This window comes from Thermobia domestica, chromosome 2, assembly GCF_964235325.1.
Source record: "Thermobia domestica chromosome 2, izTheDome1.hap1.1, whole genome shotgun sequence".
NCBI classification, from domain to species: domain Eukaryota; kingdom Metazoa; phylum Arthropoda; class Insecta; order Zygentoma; family Lepismatidae; genus Thermobia; species Thermobia domestica.
The window spans coordinates 146319760-146339222 of record NC_137455.1 but is presented as its reverse complement, the minus strand read 5'-3'; the positions used below and the strand labels follow the sequence as shown (position 1 = coordinate 146339222).

The following is a 19463-nucleotide window of genomic DNA, read 5'->3' as shown; positions in this document are numbered from 1 at the left end:
ATGCTCAAACACCGAGCTTTTATCTTAACAACTTCCTGCGGGAAAATTCGCGGACCCCCCACTCGACTGAGTGATATTCCAAAGCCCCAGAAGATCCACTCCCACAGCAGATAACCCATAAATCCATCCATGCTCAAAACACGACATTATGTGCATTAAGGCAAGAAAACACACATAAGAAATAATTTAATATGGAACATCAAAATATAAACTAGATGAACATCTTTGAAGATACCTTATTTTAAAAACAAAAGATAGGAAAATGATAACAAAAATGTTGGTGTTGTCAACTTTGGAATTATTTCTACATAATAAATACAGTCTTTTTACGTAAAAAGCTATTCGTCAATTACTGCCAGTGACGGAGTCTTGATCACTGAAAAACCAGAGGCGGTATGCCTTCGTCACTAAAAAACCAAAGGCGGTATTGCATACCACCACATAACGTCTCACTTGTTGAGAAGTAATACAAGATTCAACTTCCTGAAGGGAGGAGTTTGTGAAATAAAACAAGTGAGTTTCGTTTCATAGTGTGACGACTACGGTAGACTTCCAAACTATATGAATTCAATACTCAAATTTAAAGTAGTAAATTCTTAACTTAGGAACTACAGATTGCAAAGATAAAATCTGTTACTCGGACACTGCATCCATATTAAAAAGCCATTACCCATTAAATCTTACTCTTTTTCTCTATAGAGCTTAACATTGAAATCGGAAGTACTAATTATTGTCTATTCTATTCTGTTGTAATAAAGGAATAAAATCAAAAGTGAACACACAATTGCGGTACTCAATCCATATCAAAAAATTGCATTTCGCTATTTATTTTCGTTTTATCCATTATGCGATCAGTGCTGTATGAAAAAATCCTACATTTTCACCACTTTATTGACGTAAGGTCAAGCATATAAAAACACCACCTTTTCACTACAAACTAAATCAGTAAGTTTTAACAAGGTTACCTGATAACTTTCACTCTAACTTGCACATATAGACATACATACTTCAAGAAATCAGTAAATCTCAACGTGATGGCCTGGTAACTCTACATACGTTTCACAGCGCTGTTTGTGACTCGCAGCTGCAACAGAACCAAGATGGATCGATTTAAATCACTTAATTTTTTAAATAAAAGTCGTTGATTTAAATCAGATTCCGAAATAAATTAATTTAAAGTGAAAATAAGTAAAATTCCGTTTCCGTTTTGTTATTTCGATTATGGAAGATAATCACAATACAATGAAATTTAATGTATGTACAGCACAGTAATGAAAACCAATGTCATGCAGAGGATGATTAGGGAAAATTCAGTTTTGAACGGGTAACAGGTCAATCCTGCTTTCTTCTCTTCGTAACATAGGAGTTTTAAATCGTTAACTTTTCCAACGGGGAAATCACCATTGACATTTAAGAGAAAAATTCTTTTTTGTGTGTGTCTGTTTGATTGTTCCCAGATAATAGGGGCGTATTTAGAGGGGTCCGATCCCCCCTCTGAAACTTAATTTTTTTTTTTAAGATTTTATAACAAGGCGAATTTATGTATTTTATACGTATTTCGTGCCGTAAGCTAGTTCCGACTTCTTAAAAATATGCCCCTGCCAAATATCAGTAACTTTTGTGAAAAAAGTGTCATGTTGATAAATATTGCTGTACTTTATCCTTAACGCTTAAGAAACATTGTTTGGGATTGAAATAAGTAAACGATTGGGAATTAATTCAAAATTCAACCTCAATACTTTCATTTAAATGGCATAATTAACATTTAATGCTAATTCCTAGTGTTTTTCTTCAGTTCGCGACTTGTACTGTACGAGAAGAAAAATTTAAATAAAAAATCAACAAAAATGATTTTTTTTTTTTTTAATCATGAATTTTGTCGACTCTGGAGATTACGCAAGTTATGCTCAAACGAGTGTTTCGAGCCACAGAACGGCTGTAGGAAACACGTGTAGAGTTGCAAGACCATCACGTTGAAACTTACTGATTTCTTACACTACGAGTGTCTGTATGTATAAGTGAAAGTTACAGTTATTAGGCAACCTTGTTAAAAATTACCGATTCATGTTAATAGTGGTATACTTACGCCAATAAAATTTGTGTAGATGGAAAATGTTCTCTTGCATATTGCAGGTAACGAGCAAGGCAATAAAATACATTTTGTTTGTTCTTCAGCCTTAAGATATATTTATTTCCTTTTAAAAAGTTTAAAAATCTACAGAAAAAGAGTCTTAAATTGTCCTGTGAACAAAATATTACTTGATTTTGTCATGATCTACTTCAGTTTTTATAAAATTTTGGCAGAAGAAACAAATAATAAAAAAGTCAATAGACTTGAAATAACGTTACTGAACTTAAGCACACAATCATTAAGAAACAATGTACACTTTTATTTGTTTTCAAAACAGGAAAATTTTACAGTTACTTTTCTTGATCAGATATTGCTAAGAGGCATAAAAGTCATACTCTTTGTATCTTTTCAGCAACACAGAGTGAAACAGTCCGAACTTGGACATTAATTGTAAACTGTACTACTATCATACAAATTTTCCCCAAATTATCAGACCGCTTTTGCACCTATATTAATTCATTTGTGCGGAAAGATGCCAGATCACATTCGTTCAGTTTAGAAATACAAAATTATTAAATATTAATGAATACTGATTTTGTTTATATTAATACTGGGTTTTAGGCACCAGTTTCTATGTGAGTACTACGAAAACTATGATGTTTATAGTTTCTATTTGTAAAAATGATAACATCGTTTATATGGGAAATTATAACACGAAACAAAAGTCAGCTGATCACTTATAGAAGATATCCAATTTCTGATTTTTCTTATGCATGACTATATATAAAGTATACATAAATTGTTGAACAACTGAAATATAAGTCCTAGGTGTTTACGTTTAAGAGTATAAGACAACACATCTGAACAACCCTGAGTATTAGTCAAATATGTTTGTCATAGAAATGAAGTGTAAGTAAAGACCAATGCAAAGTAAATATTTTGCTTTGAATAAAATTTGATCATAATCATATTTTCAACTACGACGATATTATCACCGTAATATATCTCAACTAGTTTAATCACGTAACTATAAAAATTTTACCTTCAATTCCTGAAAACAGTTGAGAATTTTAACAGTTCTCTTCTGACTGAAGGAACTGGTACATATGAAAATTTTTTAATATATTTCATAAATTTAACGTGTTACTTTACCAAGTTTACATATTAGATATATATCACTTTGCTTTACATTCTATATGGTAGGAAAAAAGGTTATTCCCTTGTTTTATTAGTGCTATAATATTATTCTAACTAGATGAACACTATATAAAATGTAACATAATTATGTATACGCTAAATAAGGCGTCATAGAATGGATTTGTACTGAAGATACCGAAAAGATAGCTTCTATTACCTGCATTTAACTGACCGAGTATTTTACTAAAAACAACGAGTAATTCTTATGACACAAATATAAGTGGTACAGCAATACCAAAATGACTAAACATGCCTTAATCTTGCAATTGCAGTTGATTAATGTTACTTTCAAACACTTTCAACAAAAAATACAATACCCCTTAAATTTAACGCTGGTATTTGTTTCAATACTCGCATGTTACCAGATCTAACCTTAGTTTATTGTAACACTTACACATTTAAGTACCAACAATGTCAGTTAATCGAATCTGTATCTAACACGATCATATACATTAATATAGAAAACAGAGATGATATTTTATTTAATACTGTCGATGTATACACATATATCTATTTAAATACGATAAAGTTAATATTTCAGCTAAATTGGCAACAGATCTTTTACATCAACCCATATAATCTCATACTCACAAAATAAATATTATACTCTTTCTTATCTAAATTTGCAAAATACATTACTAATTAATTTTAACACTCATCCATTCACTCATCCTGATTCTCAATATTATTCTTTCACAGCTCCATATTTATTTCATCCTGTCTATTAAAATGTATTTACATCTGAGATATCCATTGTCATATACCAAGTCATTATATCACATGCAGTCACGTACAAGTAGTGTATTTATCTCAACATTAAACCAACATCTTTGGAAAACTTCCAGAGACAATTTTGATCCAAGAACACGGCAGTTAGTTTAATTGAAAAGTACGTTTATATTAATGTCAGAGCATGACAATGTCAAGTATATTTATTAGTTCTACGAACATTTGTAAGCTTCTGAACATATTTCGAACATTTTCAAAATAAATGTTACTTTGACCTTCATGACATTTTCTACAGCTTAACAGTTGAAACATCATCTGTGTTAAACGAAGAGCCCACGCTTGAAGGAAAGTAGACTATTTTTACTGACAATTATTCGAGGTGAAACACATCGATTTGTTGGTATATACAATCAGTTAGCACCTTACAGAGTTATATGGCATATATTAACTTTGATTGCTCAATATACAATATTAGTACTCGCTTTACAAAAGCATGCCTGTACTATACAATATACTATATCACGATTTTATATATAATTCTTACACAAAATTGGAACTGCAAGTAGGAGCTTAACTTTTCTTCATTGCAACTTTCTAATCAAGTTTGGAAACCTCATAATTAAACATATACAAATGAAAGGAAGCGGAAGAATTAGAACTATTTCTAAGCGACATACCATTTTATGGTAAACAGTACTTATACTTGATTTCGTTTTTTAATATGAAAATATTACGTGAATTAGTAGTACTAGAAAATGATCCAGTTTATTATATGATGCGTTGCTTATTCTCGAAATGACATCTCCAATAGTACTGGTAATACATTATTTATAAATCACAACACACATGCAAATCGAAGCTCCTATTTCATAATACTTCTGTCTAACGACAATATACCTTGAATAAAATTTCACAGAAAGTTACTGAATAAACTTTAAAACCTTTTAGTTTAGTATTGGCACGGAAACAAACAAGAACAATATAAAATACTGTATATATCAATTCAGACACTTTTACCACGTGACACACTTCCTATAGCGAAGTGTTTTACATTTAAGAAAACGAGTTATATAAAAAATTAAAAGGCAACCAGTTCTTCACCGTACATTTCAGTAAACTGAAACAAAAATCGTACATACGACACACAGCACAAGATACCCACAACAGCCTCAGTTTTTTCCTCAATCCTCACTATTTTCCATGTCATCCATGAAGACAAAATATTATGACATAAGTTTCTTTATTTTCTTCTTAATATAGTCTTTAGTATAAATAGGCCACTGTAAAAGCAGGAGATAGTACTTCGATATCGCTATAGGATGAAGAATTTGAGGCTGTCTATGACGGAAGTGTTGTTACGTAAGGGGAAAAACAAATCAAAACTGGAACCATGATTGATCAAACAGAAATCCAAACTTTCACGTACTACTACGTCGTTTATGCCATAACTAAAAGATACTATACAAATGTATCCAAAAGGAAGAAAAATATCAGTTATCTGTCATAGGCTCTGTATTGCCTTCCGGAGATAGGACTATACATAAGAAGCGCGTAAGTTATCTCAAAACATTCTACCTATAACATAATGCAGAATATTTTACAAAAAATAGGTGGGTGATTTGAACAAGACTGTACTGTGTCACTGTTTATCACAGAATCGTCGATGTGAACCTTTATGACTATTCGTTCAAACCTTCGAAAACCTTGGTGAACATGTCTTGACGTAAAATTGTTGCGTTGTTTCAGGTACATTATTTAAACAACAAATTTACTAACGGATTACTTATGAGTGCACCATTGTCAAAATATTATGTTTATGCTAACGAACTGCTCTGCATTTCAAGTTTCAGATAAGAGCTCCTGATGTGCTTGGAGGAATTCCCACCGACACAGGAAAGTTCCCTTCTGTCCAGTTGATAAGTTTATGTTCTGACATTTGAGAGGCTTGGAAATGATCTTTGAGAAGCATTTGTGAGAAATTACAATGCATCTGGTAAGCTTCATTTTCTCTTGCTGGATCTCCACACAATCGATACAAGTCTGAAATAAAATAATAATAAAAAATAGGAGGTTTTGTATAAACGTTCTCCTTAACCCTTGGCCCCAGTGTGATTTAGAGTACTACGAAATGGCAATTGCACAGGGAAGAAGATGGCTTAAATCTTTCCTCCAACTTCTAACAGATCTTTCGAACTCTTGCGCGTAAAATTTTGTACAAATTTGCACATTGAATCCTAGGCTAAGGATAGGGTGAAGTTTTACGAAAAGTGAAAAGCGGGCTTGGACTGTTTGTCGCTGTTCACCAGATCTCCAAAACAGTTGGGCGTAGGTAACTGAAATTTATAAAAAATGTTTCCCTCAGACTCTAAACTAAGGACGAGATAGAAATTTCTAATATTCTAAATGTAAAGAGGGTGAAAAAGGTGAATAAATCTATTCTTGGTCTTGAAAGTTGAAATTTTCTAAGATGGAGTCTTAAGTAATTCTACTCCAAGGCGTACGTAGCTTTATTGGAAAATTTTACATTATTATTACGAATTTATTTTGAAATATTCAGTATACAGCCATGAAGTTCATGAAAATCTCATACAAGAAGATAATTCGGCTAATTACAGACGTTGGGGTTGATTTCCTGAAAATTCAATTTGTAGGATATAAATCTTTAGTAACAATTAACGGGAAAAAATCTTTCGATTTCGGCTGCAAGAAAGCAATTTTACAATCTAACATTGATAAAATATGCTCCTTTAAAATATATATACAACACAACACACAACAGCACCGACAACGTTTGGAAGGTGATTCCCAACACCAAGATAAGACGAAAAATATAAACCAACCTGGGTGCAGATGTGCTTCCTTTCAGAGTTATAGGCTGCCGAAAACATGAAAAATGAAATTTAATGGTCCATAGTTCCAACACTGTGGGACCTATCGTAGTCGGGTCAAGACTTCAACTAATATGTACACTATCCAAAAATACATTTTTCAGAACCCTGCAGTACTTCCGCAACATTTTTTATAGAGGTACTTGGTGAGAACTTTAAATTGTATATCCGTAGCCAAACTGCCTCTATAAAAATGATATTGCGTGAGTACTTTAGGATTGGGAACCATGCACATATTAGTTCCTAAGTGAAGTCTTGACCCGACTGCCATAGGTCCCATACTTTTGAAGATATGGATCTTTAAAGTTCATTTTTTTTTTCGGCAGCTTATAATTTCGAAAGGAAGCATTTGTGCACCCAGGTTGGTTTATACTTTTCATCTTATCTTGGTGTCAGGAATCACCTCCCAAACATTGTCGGTGTTGTTTTGAAACACCTTGTATATATATAGCGTTTTATTCCCAAGAATAAAGGCGCCGGTGCGCTGCTTCATAAAGGAATGGCAAACCTTTCAGGATACTACTATTATTATTAAAAATAATGTTCAGTAGCAAGCACATCATTGCAGAATTGTACCTAAAAACACTCACGTACACACATATAAAAGATGCTTTGAAAATGTCTGATTTATTGATAGGATGGCATCTTAATTTTATAATAAGGTAAACGTAACGATAATCAATATTCCTCTGTAGTTTGTTTCTTGCCTTTTCCTCTTTTTGTAAACGGGTGAAAGTAAGCTGCTATTGTTTGTTTTCAAAAGGCATCAAGAGTTCCATAAATACTGAATTTCAATAATAACACAAATACAGTACATTGTTCACATAATGTTCTTTAGAATACTAATCATGCTACCAAAATGTTCTACAAACCTCTACTAAATTAATGGATAAACTTTGCGAAAAATATCTAGGAGATGTTTTCACTTAATTCTCTTCCTAATAATAAATAAAAACAATTAATTGCATACATTAAAATAGGAACTGAACAAAGGCTCCTCTACGGAGAAAGTATAGAGATGGAGTACCAAAAGAATTTTTACACTGGCTTTCAGTTAAGTCGAACTTCAGCGACAGACAAATCTGTTGGGATTATTTCGTTGTGGGAGGTCAGTCTTTTCAGAAAAAAAAATCTGGTTGGTTCAAAGCCTTTATGGTTTATATTACCGTGCGAAGAAGGAACGAAAGAAACGGAGACGCGAAGACGTGCCAGCGAGCGAGAGACAGAAGGGCCCAAATATTTCTAGTCCCTGAATAGAATTAATTGACTTCAAGAAGGAACAAAGATTCGCAATTCTTTCTATATAGAGAGAAAAAGGTACAACAAACAATAAAAACTGTGATTTCCATATTTACTATTTGGTATTTTCGAGGAAAGGAAATATTCAATTTTCATTAAAAAAGTGCCGGTATCCCGTACCATTGCGTATCGCCAGAATATATATATAAACACATAAATAAAAAATCTGTTTAAGCAAAACTAGTAATTGTTATTGTCAATGGACATGTTTTTCAGGGTCATAAAATTGAGCTTTCGTTTGAAGGTATTATTATTTGAGGGTAAAACATTTGAGGTACAAAATTAATAGAAAAATAAGAGGGCTCGAGGCAAACTTATTGAACAACCCTACTATTATGTGATAGGTCCTAAGTAGTAATGTTCGCAAATAAATACTGTTTCGGTAAACCTAAACCAAAGATCTGCTTTAACTAAACAATTATGAGCCAAGTTATTTGATTTACTTCGTAGTATATATATAAATATTAATGTAACGATGTTTATCCGCGAACTTTTGGTAGACTGCCGCACGATTTTGATTATTTTTGGTATATGAGTTGACCCTGACTTAATTTTGTTTTCCATCGTATTATGAGCATGGGGTTGACACATAAAAATAACAGAAAACAATCGATTTTAGTGTCTAATCCAGAGCTTCCCAACTTCGGTGTCGCGAGGTATTACCAAGGATATCATGAAATGTTTTGTTATAAATTGAGAATAAGTAAACAAATTAAGAACTTATAAGAAAATAATACTAAATTTCCTTCCTTCTTTTTGTCCAGCGCATTAATTATGTGATCTACAATTTTGTGCGAGTAGCACTCAATAGTAGCATTAAATATGTCTGTTCTTAATACTGTAAAAACATGAAAGTGAGACTGTATAATGAGGAATACGTAAAAATGAGTTTCACGTGGTGCAGCGTTGAAGGGCGTCCTATATCGGAGTCCCTGAACGCGGAGAAAAAATGAACGGATATTATGACAAATTATGCCTCCTAATACGGTGTATCCGCGAGGAAAAAGTTGGAAAGCACTTGTTTAATCCATAGTTTTCGGAGTCGCAGAGATGCATAGTGACACCCTCGATGCCGTGTGAATTCAAATTCATCCCCCAGGGTACTGGTGGGAAGTGTCCAATCCATAGTTTTCGGCGTCGATGAGATGAATAGTGACTTGCCATTTAAACAGAAATCTATCCTCCGTTATTGTAGCAGTGCGAGGTGAGGGTGCAGGGGAAGGGTGATATTACGGATTTTTATCATTGCATATTCTCTGAAATGCGTACCCTACGGGGGAGGGATTAAAATAGTTTCCATAAGCGTATCCTTCCCGGGCGATGAACGGACTTTTCACATAGGAACTCAATTTACTTAGAAATTTAATATTTTATTATAAATTTTTAAATGTTGTGGTAACAAAGCAAAAATACTAGGAAATGGAAAGGGTAGTTCTTGCTTGTAATAAACTTATTTGTGCATTATTTTTGGTGTGCCTAGTTCAGACAATTTAATCATTTTATTTTGAAGGCTGCTACTTTTCCACGCATAGTGTAAGTAATCGTTGTAAATTCTCGCAACGGATATATCAGCAGCGGAGCAGATGATAGCAGTCGAGGCCTTGGCCGTCGCCAGTAGCCAATCACAATTCTACCTGTGCTTACGTCACTCTGGTAGGTGGGACTCACGTGAGCAGCAGGGACAAAGGGGAAGCTGCATGACATAGCCGGCATTGGGCGCGGAGACTCCGATTCAGGACCAGCACTTCACATATGCTGCTCAACAAAATTCATTAAAAAAATGTAAAGTTGTGCATATCTATTTGTATTTTTATACTCAGAATACATCCACATTTTCTGTTGTTAGAATTTTATGTCACCTGTAGAGATGTAAGTATAGTGTTCAGTACAAAATACAATCACTATTTTATGTGTACCATTGGCGTTATTCTGACCCGGAAATTGTCACCTCATGCTCGTCCATTGTGTTATGCATGGTGAGATATATTGATATAAACGAATTATTATTATTTTAAGCTCTCTTTCAGTTCAAATGATGCTGAAGTTTTATTCTATTTGTAAGTTTAAGGTGGTTGTTTGAATTTTTTCCTACGTGTGGTTAGCGGTGAAAGAAGCTATTACTCTAGTAATAACTTGTTTCGTCGTCAATACTCGAGCGAAATATTCGATCAATGACTACCAAATATGATGCTTACTCTACTTGGATTCCCATCCTATAGGGTAAACATCACATGCTTACTTAACAAAAACAATTCTTTCGAAATATTATCAAATTTATTTTATCAACTACTAAATCTTTAATATGTTGTGCAGAAACAAATTTATAATATATACTTGAATATATGGAACGGATGGTGAAAGAAAGAAAAAGGTGAATGGATTAATTAGGAGCTTCGCAAATAAAGAAAATTTCTTTACTGAGACACAATCTTTTAGCATCATAATATTAAAATATAATGAAGTCCCTTTCTTAAGTAAGTTTTAGTTAATTTTTAACCAAGTGAACACAAAGTGACATTTGGAAACGTACCTTTTAAGATAGCTGAAGCCCACAGTTGAACATGTACATCTGGTATCTTGCTCGCTAATTGCATGGCAGGTGTTACCATATTCATACTCTCTCGACTATTTCCTAGTGACAGAAAAATATGGCCGAGTAATACAAGTGAACAGGATGTTAAACGATTCAAATCTTCCGCATTTGCCATCTTCAATGTTTCCCGCAAATAACGCCTACAATATAAAATATTTTTTAAAAAATCAATAACTGTATGAATTCATCAATGTATGCATATTAACCACTAATTTATATAAAAGAGCGAATATTGTTGCCCTATGAGGTGCGCCAAGAATTAATTTATTTTTCTACTATATATTTCGCAAAGTCCACTGATTCATATAATCCTCCGTATTAATACTTGTACCGCTTCTTAATTCTACTGTTTCAACAAGGAAAATGTAAGTTCTGTGTAGGGTTTTTTATTTATTATTATTATTATTATTTTTAAAGAAGTAAAAATATCTACTAAATTTCGAGCTTAAGTGCTATTTTTTTTAATACCAAACAGAAGAAGAAGAAATTGCGAAGCGGCTCAAGAAGTAATCCGCAGGACTACATGAATAAGCAAACATTGAGGTTTGGGAAATATATAGTAGAAGAATAAAACCCCTTCACTCACACCTCGGACAAAAATATTCGTTTGTTTATACAAGTATATTAATTGTTCAAACAAAATTTTAGTTCACACTGAGCTCTAACACCGTGAGACCCACCGCCTATCCGAATGCTAATAGGATCTATTTCTTGCTTTTCTGTCTTACTTCATGTTATTGCATATCCTTTCATAAAGTCAAAATTTGAAAGATCTTTCTTAGGTATTTAATAAATTAGACGACACTTCGATGAGATTCATTTAAATAAAATCAGTGAATACAATGTGTGCCTACTGAAAATAATCTTCCGCCTTTAACAGCTACTAGTGTGCAATACATTTGCATGTACTACATGACGTAAACGTGCTCTTCTATTTAGTTTTATATGTACTATTAACGGTAGTGTTTCAGTATTTCTTAGGATTAGGAATTAGATTTCTGAGATTTCGGCATCTATGGCCATGTTAGCCCGTCCACATATGAGGGATGATGTCCCTTGGCGATCACACTGCCTTGGGACTATTGTTAGGTACCATCCTGGTATTTGGCTAGTGTGAATGAGGAAAACCCAGGAAAAACCTCACTTAGGTTGGCTGACCTGAAAAAGCTGTTAAACCTTTTCGATGGACTGTCCCCACCGGATCCAGTGCTTCCTGACACATGAGAAATCACTGTCAGATTTTACTCTTACAATATTTTGTTAATATGATAACGTAAATTCTTTACGCTAGATAAAATACTCTTCTTCTTTTGAAATTGTTATTGCTGTGAAAAACTTGTGCAGATTTGAGTAATGTTGTGCTAGTTTGATAGAAACTTAGTTCACTTTTAACAAACTATGAAGTTGTTATAATCTTAAATCTATGTTAAACGTATTATACATTAAACTTCAGTAAATATATACTTCCTTAACTCGCTGAAGCGATACTCCAAAAATAGAAATACATTATATAGTAAAGTAGCTTATGAAGTAGCATAACAACTGTTTTGAGTGTCTGTTCGCTGGGTTGACGAAATTTTTTATTCAATTGTTTATGTTGCCAAGTCTCTCTGTGGTTTGATGAATTTTTGGGTGGTAAATAAATCTTAATCATTTTGATTTTAGTTCACAAATAACATTCTGGGTTCTACGATGTGTGTTCACCTTTCAAAAAGACTACCATAAATAATTTTGTCTTTTGTTTTAACTGTCTTTTATGTAACATAATGAGTTAATAAAGATGAACATTAACAATTCTTATTATTGATAATTAAATTCCATCGTCTATCCAAGTTCTCCTTGCCCATATTCAAACCTGGGTTCCTAATTTTGATGAAAAATGGTCATACACATTTCTTTCAATGTAAAACAACGATCTATATAACACTTCAACTTCACCAACATTATGTCTAAATAAATTACGATATTCCGAGAGACTTGGTACAGGTATATCTCTAACGAGTTCTGGTTTCCCTGTTCACCTTTGTCATTAACTAAAAACACCGGCGAAGCAATTCATCGTGGATTTGAGCCTGCTGCAATGCCATCTGCTAGTGACTGGTGGAACTACGTCCAACCTAGCGACGAACGAGTAATCAGTGTTCCGCCGCTCTGTCTCTAACAGGCGTATTGGAAGCTGTTTGGAGCGAGCAGCCGTCTCGTCTTTTATTCACGTGACTCCACAGTTTCCTTCAGAGACCCGAAAGTTAGAGTGCCCAGCCAAGAATCGAATCTGGGGCAATGTGGACATGAGTCAAACGCACTAACCACTACTTTCTTTTTTCTCATTCAAATATATTCTGAGCATTGACAATTTGCCTGATACAGCCCTGAATTAGTTTTTGCCAATAAAATCATGTTTGTACCGACTTTGTGTTTACTTTTTTTAAAAAGATACCGAAGATCTTATGTAAATTTTTTTAAGACCCACTTTTCGTCCTATTTTTCTAAACTGAAAAGGAAACAAAAGAAAGACTATCGACTTTTTATCTTTAATGTTGTTGTTTGAAACTGTTTTTTATTTTCTTTTTAAAGCCTGAACTTTTGGCTTTTCTAACGTGGTACAGGTTTAATAGTTTTCAATCCTAGAACAAAAATTAATTTACCTGTAAGTTCTTTATATATATATAAATCAGAACATCAGTTAGCCTCTATTTTTATTAACATACTCATAAACTGTAGGATTTCTGAACAACTTAGTCGAAAATTTATTATTGTATGGAAATCGAGAGATCTGAAAAATCTAAGCTGTTACTAGATTTTAGTTATAGTAAATTTTATGTTAGGATAAGTGTTGCAGTCCATTTACTAAAGTTATTAAGTCCTCTTTATAGATAATTAACCTTGCATTTTATTTGTAAGATATTTTCGTTCTGTAAATGGTTTAGGAACAAACATCAAAATTGTCAATATTTAGTTACTACCCAAAAAATTCAGCAAACCACAAGGATACCTGTCAACATGAACTGAAAAAAGACTTAAGTCAATCCAGGAAACAGACACACACAAAAACAGTTATTGAGCTAGTTTATAAATTAATTTACTATATAATATAAACATCTATATGTTTGGATAACACTATATAAGCTAAAAAAGGAGAGTGTATAAATTGAAAATTAATATTAATAACGTTTAACATAGATTTAAGTTTACAACAGCATCTACATAAAGTGCCTGTTAGAAGTGAACAAAATTTCAACAAACTAGCACAAAATTACCCAGGTATTCATTAAAAAACTACTGTGTAAATCTTTCACAGTGATAATTTCGAAAAGGATATGTTGGGAAGTGAAATGGGGGCAAGTGACTTGCCCGATCTGCTGAGGAAGGTGTCAGGGTATATTGAAACAGTACAGTTAATAGTGCATTAAATATTTAAAAACGCAGTAAATAAAATAGTAAGAATTATAATAAATATGAGTCAATTCTTATCCTTAAATTACTATTCCATGAAGACTAAAACTAAAAACTAAACTCACTGACCATCCAGACGTCCTATTAACTGTGACATGGAGTCAGCACATCCACTTATATCCACACTTATGTTTTCTATGTAGATCTTTCCAGATCGGAATTCGCAAATCAAACAGATCTCTAATTGCTTAACACGAAATGATAACCACACCGACAAATTTGCTTCCCCACCAAGAGCAGAAATAAAAGACGCGTGAGGATAATGGAAAATTCATAATAATAATAATAATAATAATAATAATAATAATAAAAAGCCCAGTAGGTTTTATTGAGTAAAATTGAGTTTTAGGGGCAAAATTGAGTTTCGTTAGATTTTGTACATAAAATTAAAGTCACATTTATCGTATTTCTACTCAAAATACCATTTAAGCATTTTTGTTCTATTGTCCACATGAAATTATGGAACTCCTTTGTCACACAAAGGGAAAAAAATGAAATCTTTAAGTTTAACGTCCCACGTTTATGCCGGTTAGGCTAAAGGAGACGGGTCACACAAAGGGAATCTATGAAGCCTCACCGTGTATTGTGAGACACATTTTGCACACGCGGCATTCACTTAAATTTCGATTTCCAGAAGAAAGGAAGTAGCGTAATAAAAATGGATAATTCTATATAGTATAGAACAGAACCCCTAATGCAGTCAGGATTCAAATCCTGGGCCAGCAGCCCTGACTAAACATAATCATAGTCATACATCTTGCAAATAAAATCAGAAAAATAAACACACTGCTGAACAAGACTGCACTTATTTAATATAAAAACACATTTACACGTGACGTTTCGATCTTCTAGCCAAGATCCTCATCAGACGTATACGTATTATTTTTCTTCCATGCAACTCTTTTTCGTTTGTACGTGTGTAATTATCCAAATGTAGCTTTTACAAAACAGAAGATAGTAATTTCGTTTTTTAGGTGAAGTGTTTTCGATTTGTAATTAACTGATACATGGAGAGAGACATTTTATTATTTATCAGGATGTTTAAAAAGTATTGAGTCTTGTGCGCACGAAATGGGGCTGGTGTCCCAAATCTCAGGGTATATGAATCGCAACGGGTCAGGTCTAAGTCATTTGATAGGTGACAATTGCAACTAGTAGATGTGCAGAAAGTGGCGGAATTCTTGTAACCAGACATAAGGTATTGCACCGTAAAAATGAGTGTAATTTCAGGAAAACTTCACTACATTTCACAGTTTTATTTTGATTGCGCAGACCCGCGAAGAAATTTGTGCTATTTATGAACAAGATATATAATCAAAAGCAACAGACAAAAGATTGTTCAGTCACTTTCGTTTCGGAAATTACGATGTCCAAGATCCTCGTCGCTGTGGACGACCAAACACAGCAAAAGACGATATTCTAGCAAAAGTTGAGTAGGACCGGCATGTAAGCAGTCATGACATCGCCAATGACTTAAATATCCATCATCAAACAGTACTAAACCATTTGGAGAAAGCTGGCTACAAAAAGAAGCTCTAAGTTTGGGCGCTACATGATCTAACTAAAAAACAATTAGTCGATCAAATTTCCATCTGTGAGTATCTACTGAAATATACGAACTCGAACCATTTCTGAAGCAGTTGATCACAAGTGATGAAAAGTAGATAATCTACAACAGTAATGTGCGAAAAAGATCGTGGTCGAAACGAGAAGTTCTATACTATCGACAATTAGTGAGAATGCATTTAGCAATTCAAAAGGAACGACCGTTACTGGTCAACAGAAAGAGTGTTGTATACCACGCTAACAACGCCAGACCGCATACATCTTTAACATCCCGTCAGAAATTGAGAGAACTACGCTGGGAGATTGATATATCCACCGTATTGCCTGGACCGATACCATCCGACTATCATTGTGTCTGTCTGCAGAACACCGTGTATGGTGTTAAGTTAGTTTCAAAGAGGCCTGTGAAAACCGTGTGTGCCAAATTTTTGACCAAAAGCCACAGAAGCTCTATATAGACAAGACTACGGTTTTGCGGGGAAAATGGCAGGAGGTCATCGAATAAAATGGTGCACATGTTTATGTTATTTTTTTTAAAAAAATAAATTACTTCTCAATGTTCATCTCCAAAAGCCCAGACTACTTGATATTTGTGCTCATACGCAAGTATGAACTACAAAAAAAAAAAAAAAAAGAAAAGAAAAAAAAGAATGTACCCTCATTGCTTTTTGTTCTAGATTACAGTTGAATACCGTTACAGAGATTTGGTCAAGCACGAAACAAATTAGTTATACATGATTTCCAAACATATTCTCTTGCAAAATGGTATTTTGTTTTGGATATCTTATCCTGATAAGTACATATTTTAAGCTACTTTAGAAATTAGATGTGTACTGAGAAACATGATTGACTAAAGTTATTATAATCACATTGAAATTATCATTTCAATTCAAGTTTTGAAATATATTTTTGAAGAAGTTTGTTGTTTTTGTTTGTTTGTTTGTTTTAGCACCTCTCCAAAAGAGTTGGGATTTTTGCGCGGGGGGAAATTCCAACAACCCTGATGCTAACCATTCCACTACGCGTGAGAACATATTCCCATGAAAACATTAGGAATGAACATAAGTTAAAATCACCTGTAACATATTAAATATAAATTACAGTTTAGCGACTTTTTCAGCAGCGAGTCTATATAAGTAGTAGATTTACAGAGTTTTAACGTAGGACCTTAACATGAGCTCCCTCTGAGAATCGAGCCCGGTTCTCCCACTTTAAAGACGTGTACGCTAGCCATATATCCACGAGGGAGATCAACTGTAACATATCTCGCCAACTAAAACGTTACCCTCCCCCTATTTAGAAATTCTGGGACAATGCATGATAGCTGTTATCTGTTGACCCTATTAAAAGAAAATATATCTTCGGAAAGTAAATGTTATTAATTCTAAAAGGTAAAGAATTTAAAATGAAATGAAATCTTTTAAGTTTTACGTCCCACGGTTATGCCGGTTAGGCTAAAGGAGACGGTGATGATGAGAGATGAGTGAAATGGTGGAATGAAGAAAGTGGGAGGAAACGGGAGAACCCTAGAAAACCCACGAGCACGGTGTTTGTCCATCACAAAGTCCACACGGCGCGAGCTGGGATCGAACCAGGGACCCCAAGCACCGGAGGTGAACGCTCTACCACTGAGCCACCGAGCCCCCCAGGTAAAGAATTTATTTCGCATTGTATCTACCTTATTGTGCGCTGAGAGTGTGTTCCCTAACAAAACAGTTACTTTAAAATGCTCTGCTGTGTTTCTTTGAACACATTTTGTAAATAATCGAAATGCAACATGTGTCCCAAAAACACAACAGAATTTTTTAAGGTTTAGATTATTTTTGGCTAATGCACTGTATGTCTAATAAAGCAAACATATTCAATAACGTTCTTCCCAATTATATATCTACTTACTTTGCTTCGTTATATCTAGCTTGGAAGAAAGACTGAAGACCCTGTACATAATAAGCTGCAGCTCGAAGACTATGGGAGTGAGAAGGAAGATTTTCTGGGTTAATACGTTCCAATAACGCCTGGAACTCTTGCTCACGCTTGGCTCGAAGGTATACAATCGCCAGATTTAGATTTGCAAAGGTCCATAGTTCACGTTCCTGGGACGTCTACAACCAAAGATTCAATTATTAACGAAATCTCACAATAATATATTGTTAAAAAAAATAAAAACTTTTAATATCTATTTCATATCCTTCTGATTAAGTTCAAGAAAAAATAAATGGGAAGAGTGAAGCGTAACCAACGGTAAACAAACCTTGCATTCATGTAGTAGCACTTGATAAAACTGATGACAAATAGTTCGAGGTACGAAGCTTAATTGAAAAGTAATCCCTCCTTGGCTGTAAGTTTTTTTTTGTTTTTTTTTTTAAATTTGTTAACAGATTTTCAAAATTGTTTTTGTACCTGATAGCTATATTTTACAAGTATATGTACTGTACTTGTTTCCTTTGTTCCTAGGTGTCGTTGCTGTGCTGGTAACTTAAAAAGATGGCGTTCAATATGAGGATCAGGTTGACGCAGCGAGTCGTCATTGAGTTCCTGCGAACCCATCCAAATTAATCGCCGAATGACAGCTGTTTACGGCGACGTCAGCATTGTGACATGATGGACCAGGGAGTTGAAACAAGTTAATCCGGCTACCTTTAATGCGCTTGATCAACATAACCACGTAGTGGCCTTCCCTTCAACGCATCTGATGAGCAGCATCGAAATTTTGTCAATGAAATGAATCGTGGTAACCGTCGAATCAAACAGCAACAGGTCGCCGTAGGACTCATTTCCCAAGAAACAGTGCATTTTACCGAAACCGAGGTGGTGCAGGGGTGTCCCAAAATATGTGATCACTGGGTACTACCGATGCTTACGCAAGAGCACAATGTACATAGAAAGCAAGTTTGCCACGATCTGTTGGCCCGTTACGAGGTGAGGATGAAGCTTTTTCCAGTGCATTCTCAAGAGGGATGGAACATGGGTGTGTCGATTTGATCCCGCGAACAAGAGACAATCGTTGGAGTACCGGATAGCACATTTCCACGTTCCAATAAGTTCAAAGTGGTCCAAACTGTGGGGAAAGTCATGGTGACCATTCCTGAGATTTTTCAAGGTGTCGTGCTCATTGACTTCTTGGAACAGGAAACCACGATAAACTCTCAACGCTGGAGTGTGGAAACGTTGGAGAAGCTCCGCGCAGTGTCGCGCTGCGTCCGGAAGGCTTGAACCCTATTATACAGCACAACACCAGCTAGGACACGAGTCGCGAAACACAAGAGGGGTAGCAGCCCACAGCTTAAGGACTCGCCGTGCAGTCCCAATTTTGCACCTTGCAACTCTACCCTCTTCCCAAAAATAAAAGCGTACCTTAAGGGACATTACTTTCGTTCTGATGATAATGTGAAGGCTACCATTCAATTCAGGAGTCGACAATAACCACCGACATTCTTCTCCGATGTATTTGTATAATTAGCCACCCTGGTGCAAATGCGTAGGGATTATGTTAAAAAGTGAATAGTACATTACATACATAGTGTGCTAGTGGTCTACTACTCCACGCTTAATTGTATGCATGGGGAACATACCCGAGACCGTTCGGTCTCTTTAATGGATGGGTTCCGCCAAACAAGGCACCCCGCCCGTAGTTGCTCGTGCGTGGACCTGAGTGTTCGTGCACGAT

General features: G+C 34.6%; 1 protein-coding gene across 2 annotated transcripts in view; it reads right to left on the bottom strand.

Annotated features, from left to right (window-relative positions):
* Positions 1-2158: 2158 nt before the first annotated feature.
* The window catches only part of LOC145676056 (MAU2 chromatid cohesion factor homolog), a 67735-nt gene continuing 50430 nt past the window's right edge, over positions 2159-19463 (bottom strand). For both annotated transcript variants that reach the window (XM_081746925.1, XM_081746919.1), the window contains exons 8-10: positions 17693-17898; positions 10715-10917; positions 2159-6037 (exon numbers count right to left, since the gene is read on the bottom strand). In XM_081746925.1, coding sequence (XP_081603051.1) covers positions 5844-6037; positions 10715-10917; positions 17693-17898 — 603 coding nt within the window. In that variant the 3' untranslated portion in view covers positions 2159-5843. The remainder of the gene's footprint in view (positions 6038-10714; positions 10918-17692; positions 17899-19463) is intronic.